The sequence below is a fragment of the Merops nubicus genome, unplaced genomic scaffold, assembly GCF_000691845.1.
Source record: "Merops nubicus isolate BGI_N331 unplaced genomic scaffold, ASM69184v1 scaffold31670, whole genome shotgun sequence".
Classification (NCBI taxonomy): domain Eukaryota; kingdom Metazoa; phylum Chordata; class Aves; order Coraciiformes; family Meropidae; genus Merops; species Merops nubicus.
In genome coordinates this window covers 4820-11009 of record NW_008585418.1, presented here as the reverse complement: position 1 = coordinate 11009, position 6190 = coordinate 4820, and the positions used below count along the sequence as shown (strand labels likewise).

The 6190-nt window shown below is 57.7% G+C and overlaps 1 protein-coding gene across 1 annotated transcript in view; it reads right to left on the bottom strand.

Annotated features, from left to right (window-relative positions):
* Nucleotides 1–4468: 4468 nt before the first annotated feature.
* The window catches only part of MSRB1 (methionine sulfoxide reductase B1), a gene marked incomplete at both ends in the record, with an annotated part of 6481 nt that continues 4759 nt past the window's right edge, over nt 4469–6190 (bottom strand). Inside the window, 1 exon segment of the mRNA XM_008947440.1 lies at nt 4469–4493. Within this exon segment, the coding sequence (XP_008945688.1) occupies nt 4469–4493 (25 nt within the window).

Below are 6190 nucleotides of genomic sequence, written 5' to 3'. Positions count from 1 at the left end.
TAGGAACAAATCACTTGTTTTGCCCTAATTTTGCTATTACAAGGCGGTAGCTCTGGGCTACGAGCAAATGCAAATGGCTCAGGCTGGGGAGCAAAACGGCATCGCACGCTCGCCGCGGTCGCTGCTAATTAGCCGCTAATTTTACAGACTTCTTTATGGCTTGGAGTCACGGAACCTTCCCCACGGGCTGGAGCCCTGCAGCCAGAGCTCGCCCGGGGGGCACCAGGAGGGCTCTGCAGCAGCTCCCGGGCACCAGTGGAGCAGGACCCCCAGTGCCAGCCCCAGCCCCGTCCCCAGGATGCTGGGGACAGCCCGGGAGGCTCTGGCAGCCTGGCTGAGGTTGAGCTCTGGGTGCTCCCAGCTCCCCTCGGGTGCTCCCACCTCCCTGGGGTGCCAGCATCCCAAACCTCCCTTGCTGCTGCCACGCAAAGCAGAAGTTCAGATCCTGCACGACGCCGGGTTAAAACCCTCCTGCCCCAAGCCCAAGCTGCACGAGCCCACCTCTAAGCTCAATTTGGGCCCAGTTTTGAGGATTTCAGCAGCACCTTGGCTCGGGGTGGGCTGGCTGCAAGAGGACATCTCCTGCCCAGAGCCTGTGTCCAAGCCAGGGGCTTAATGAGTATCAGGATCCTGAGCTGGCCTCGAGTGGAGGAATTAAAGGAATGCTTTGCATATTTTGGAGACTCAGGCAGGTGAGCAGCTGTAGCTGCAGACAGGATCTGTCTCGCCCCACAGCTTGTGTTGGCACATCACAGCCTGGTGAGAGCCCTGCTCTCAGCCTGTGGAGGGAGAGGTGTTTGTCCATCCCAGGAGCCCAGCTCCCAACAAATCCCTCCGAAACCAGAAATGCTCCAGGAGTGAGGGAACAGGATTGTTTGGGTTGGAAGAGACCTGGCAGATCATTGAGCCCAACCATCCCCCAGCCCTGCCAGGTCCCCACTGCCCCGTGTCCCTCACACCACATCTCCACAGCTTGGAAACCCCTCCAGGGGTGGGGACTCCACCACTGCCCTGGGCAGCCTGGCACAGCCCTGGAGAAGAAATTGTTCCTCAGGTCCAACCTCAGCCTCCCCTGGGGCAACCAGAGGCTGTTCCCTCTTGTCTTGTCCCTTGTTCCTTGGGAGCAGAGCCCGACCCCCCCCTGGCTCCAGGCTCCTGTCAGGAGCTGTGCAGAGCCAGAAGGTCTCCCCTGAGCCTCCTTTGCTCCAGGCTCAGCACCCCCAGCTCCCTCAGCTGCTCCTCCCCACACTTGGGCTCTAGACCCTTCCCCAGCAGCTTCGTTGCCCTTCTCTGGCCACACTCCAGCATGAGGAGCTCCACCACGGGATCCACCACCAACCATGGAATCCACCCCACAGCCAAAATTTCACCCTGATGCTCACCAGCATTTCTGCAACATCTGTTGTTCAGTTTTTAAAACACACAATGAAGGGCACAAGATGAGGGTGCAGCTCAGTTTAAGGCAGGCCGTGGGGTTTTGCTGTATTCAGCTGAAACATCCACTCACCAAACAGAGCCATCAAGCAGAGGGTTTGTTCCTGTTGACTTCAACAATCTCTGCCTGGAGGATTTTGGGGTCAAAGCATCAACAGAGGCTCCCAAGAAGCTCAGCTCAGCCCAGGAGAGTCCAGGATTAGCTGCTCCCTCCTTTAAACCCTACTCTGGGTGATGCCTGGGCCAGGTGGAGCAACTCAGCCCCACCAGTGTCCCCACCCCTCACCCTGCCCTGCCCTCCCCACTGCACCACCCCTCGGCTGTGCTGGATCAGGCCCGTGGTGCCCAGTTCCTGCAGGGCTCTCAGAGAGCTGGGCACGTCCTCCACGGATGCACCCAGCTCTGCAAAGCCCTGGGCTGAGCTCTCTGTGCCCACCAGCTGGTGCTGCTGGGCTAGGAAGGGACAGATCTGCCCACTGCTCAAGCTGAGGCTGGTTTGTTAGCAGGTCATTAATTTCAGAGAGCATTAAAGAGCTGGGGAGGTGGGTGCAGCCAACCTGGTGAACCAGCTTGCTGTGGGAAGCTGGGTAAGGAGAAGAGCTTTTTGGCCATGAGGATGTCTCCCCACCTTGGGAGCACTCTGGGAAGCAATAGCTGAGGCCAAGCCCACCAGCAGCACCAGCAGCACCTCAGGCTCCCATCCCACAGCACCACGGGGTGATGGGGAACCTGGACCAGCTCCATGGGGCTGATAGTTTCCACCTCTCTTTGTGGGAGAGCTGAGGGATAGGGATTGCCAGATCCCCCCCGGGTACCAGACAACCCAGGAGGTCCAAAAACTCTTTAAGCACCACACCCACGATCCCTTGGTGCCCGTTTCCATCCGAGCTGGAGCAGCACAAGGCAGCTGATCCCCAGTGGAGTCCCCCACATCCCACCAGAGCAGGTCGTTGCCATCCCCTTGCTATGTGTGGGCTGGACAGGAAAACCAGACCATCCCCAGCAGTGCATCTGAGGAGCCAGCAGTTCAATGAGCTATTTTAATTAACTGTAATCTAAGTGATGTGGTAATGTCAGGAGGGATGATGGAAGGCACTCCCCGTGGCCTCGCCAGCAGAGGAGGATGTTCCACGAGCTCCATTAGCCCTGATACCCACAAACCCCACTCCCCTCGAGCCCAGCTTCCCAGGAGAAGAGCCTGGCACCCCAATTCTGTCCTGCCAGCCAGGATGGGCAGATGGAAAACCCCCTGGCTGGGGTGAGGTGGGCAGGGGATGGGCACGGGAGGTGGCTGGGAGAGGCAACACCCCTCTCAGAGCCTCCACGCTTCTCCCTCCGGAGCCAGCAGCTCCCATTCCAGCCAAGATGAACCAGTTTGATCCCTTTCTTTGAATTTTCTGCCTGTGAGGGTGTTTTTTTAAGTGCAGAGAAGTTAATTTCCAGCAGAGCTGTCGTGCTGCTGGCAGGCAAAGCCCCAACTCAAGACGTCAGAGGGGGACAAAGATAGACTGGGATGCATTTAAAACCCTCTCCCAGCCCCAGAGACACGTCCCCAGCATCTCTCCCGAGCTGCTCTGTCCCTCTCCAAACAGCCTGCACTGCTCATTCCCTCCCAGGGACCTTCCACTCCTCCTGCTCCCCAAAACAATGCAGCTCAAAACCCCCCCTGTCCCCCCAGCCCCCCCGGGGAGCCCCTCAGGAGGTGCCCTCGGAGGTGATTCTGTCACTGTGGAGCACCCAGGGCGAGAGCTCATGGCCACATGGGCTTTGCATAAATTCTTGGCAGTCCTCCCACAGCTTCCCTGCTCCTGAAATTAAAGGCTCGAGCCCCAGCAACCCCTCCATCTAAATTAAAACGAGCTCTATTTACTGCTCATGAGAATTGAATTATATGAACTCGGAGCTGGATGATAAGCAGAGCTGGCCCTTGCAGTTCCTGCTCTTAATCTGGTTAGTGCTCAGACAAACCCACGCCAGTGTCACCCTCTTCAAAGCAGAGGAATTTGGTCCTGGGCTGGTTTTTTTGCCCTGCCAAGGCTGCCCAGGGGACATGGGGGGGTTGTGGTGCAGAAGCAGCGGTGAGTCCAGGGCAAACTTCCCCCAGGAACCCCACCAGGGTGGCACGGGGGGTGCTGGGTGGTGATGGCAGCACCAGGATGAGTTTTGGGGTGGTGCCAGCGCTGCACAGGCACTGAGCAGAGGTGGTACCAGGGGCAGGAGCTGCTCCTCCAGGGAGACCTCACTGGGGCTTTTCAGGACTTCAAGGGGCTTGTCAGAAAGCTGGGGACAGAATTCTGAGCAGGGCCTGGTGGGGCAAGACAAGGGGTGATGGGTTTGAACTATAAAAGGAGAGATTTAGAGTAGAGAGAAGGAAGAAATGTTTGACCCTGAGGGTGGTGAGCCCCTGGCCCAGGCTGCCCAGAGAGGTGGTCGCTGCCCCATCCCTGGCACCATCCCAGGGGAGGTTGGAGGTGTCTCTGAGCACCCTGCTCTAGCTGCAGATATCCCTGCTCCCTGCAGGGGGTTACTAGATGACCTTGAAAGGTCCTTTCCCACCCAACCCAGTCTGGGATTCTGGGATTCTCAGCCCAGTCCACGTCCCACCATCTCCTCAGGGCAGGATCCAGCCTCACCCTCTTGCTGCTGCAGGGTCTGGTCCCTGTGGTGCCATCTCCACCCACCCCACCCAGGCGGGTAGGGAGGGGCTCAGCCTGCAGCATCCCCCCCAAAAGCTGGGGCAGCAAAGGGGTCTGGACTGGGGCAGAGCACCGTGAGGGGACAGGGCAGAGGCACCAGTGGAGGAGAACATGCCAGCAGCCCTGAAGCTCAAGATAAACTCCATTTGAAAACCAGGGGCAGGAGGCTTCAATAAGACCAAAGGACCCTGCCAAGAGTCACACTCCCTATATTGAGGTGCATAAAAGCTGGACATGTAAGACACGAAGAAAGCACTGTCAGGGCAGGCCAGCAAATATATAACAGTGAGAACATGAAATATTAATCACCAGTGCATAAAACAATAGGAAAAACCTGCCTTTGGAGGCAGCCATCAATCCTCACTCAGCAGGGAACATCAAGAGACTCTAATTCCATACAGGTTCTGCTTAAATATTTGCCTTCCTTAATGCTCACGCAAGAAGCATTCGCTTTGAAGTCGAAAATAGACTGTAAATGTCTTTTGTGTGAGATGAAACATGATAAGACATGAAACCAGGAGGCTAAACTGTAGTTAATCACGGTGGGTTTACAAGCAACAAATCATTATTGGAGACAGTAAAGTGTAGGGCTTGAAAGTGCCTGCTGTGAGGATGGCAGAGGAGAGCCCGGGCTGGGCAGCGCCCACCACTGCTGGGGGTTTGGGTCATGGCCCATCAGGGTGGCCACAGGAGAAGCCAAGGTGCTGGAGTGGTGCTGGCAGGGCTGGAGTCATGCTGGCAGGGCTGGAGTGATGCTGGCAGGGCTGGAGTTGTGCTGGCACAGGGCTGGACTGGTGCTCACAGGGCTGGACTGATGCTGGCACAGGGCTGGAGTGATGCTCACAGGGCTGGAGTGATGCTCTCAGGGCCAGAGTGTTGCTGGCACAGGGCTGGACTGGTGCTCACAGGGCTGGACTGATGTTGGCACAGGGCTGGAGTGATGCTCTCAGGGCTGGAGTGATTCTCTCAGGGCCAGAGTGTTGCTGGCACAGGGCTGGACTGGTGCTCACAGGGCTGGACTGATGTTGGCACAGGGCTGGAGTGATGCTCACAGGGCCAGAGTGCTGCTCTCAGGGCTGGACCAATGCTCCCAGGGCTGGAGTGTTGCTCCCAGGGCTGGAGTGTTGCTGGCACAGGGCTGGACCAATCTTCGCAAAGCTGGAGCAGGGCTGGCACAGGGCTGGAGTGATGCTGGCATAGGGCTGGACCAATGCTGGCATAGCTGGAAGCAGCTTTCCCTGGCAGAGCCTTCACCCAGGGCCACAGGGGTCATGTGTTTTTGGGGAGGGCCCACCCAGCTCCACACAGGACTGCAGGGAAGGCAGGAGTGCCAGGGGCATCCCTGCTCCAGCCCTGCCATTTCAGAGACTGGCACCAGCTCTGTCTGCACCCCTGGCACAGGACAGGGATTTGGCCAGGGGCCTGGGAAGCCCCCCCAAAAAAGCTTGGGCTGAGCTTGGGCTGAGGATGGAGCCTGGGGTGGACAGGGCTCTCCAGGCACGGGCAGCACTGCCAGCAGCCCGTGGCAAGTCCTGGCCCAGCCCAGGAGCCAGCCTGGGCCAGGCACCTCCCAGATCAGAACTGAAGCTGGTGATTGGAAGCGATGTGCACTTGGGAGCGTGAGACCCCAGAGCAAGCCCACGAAGCATGATTAACAAATAAACCTTCACTAATTGCCTGAAAAAGTGTGATTTCAACAGCCAGGGAAGGGGGGAAAAAAAAAAAGAAAAGAAAGATTTTCATTTTCCTTAGGCTAAACATTTTTCCAGCGTGCTCAGACTCGCTCTGAATGTTTCCAGTCATTATCCCCCTAATTAACAGACACCACAAACCGAAAACAAATTTCCCCACCTCATGGCTTCACCAAACCCCAGGAACAAGGCTGGGGATTGCCCCCTGCCTGGCACACCGGGGTGGGCAGCAGCCTGGGGTGGGGAGGGATGAAGTTATCCCCGGGAAATGAAGTGGATTGAGAGTGGATTGAGCCTTTCCTTCCCTCCAGCTGCTGATGGGTGTGCCCGGGGAGAGGAGAGCTGCCCGGGATGGGGTGGGTGGGCTGG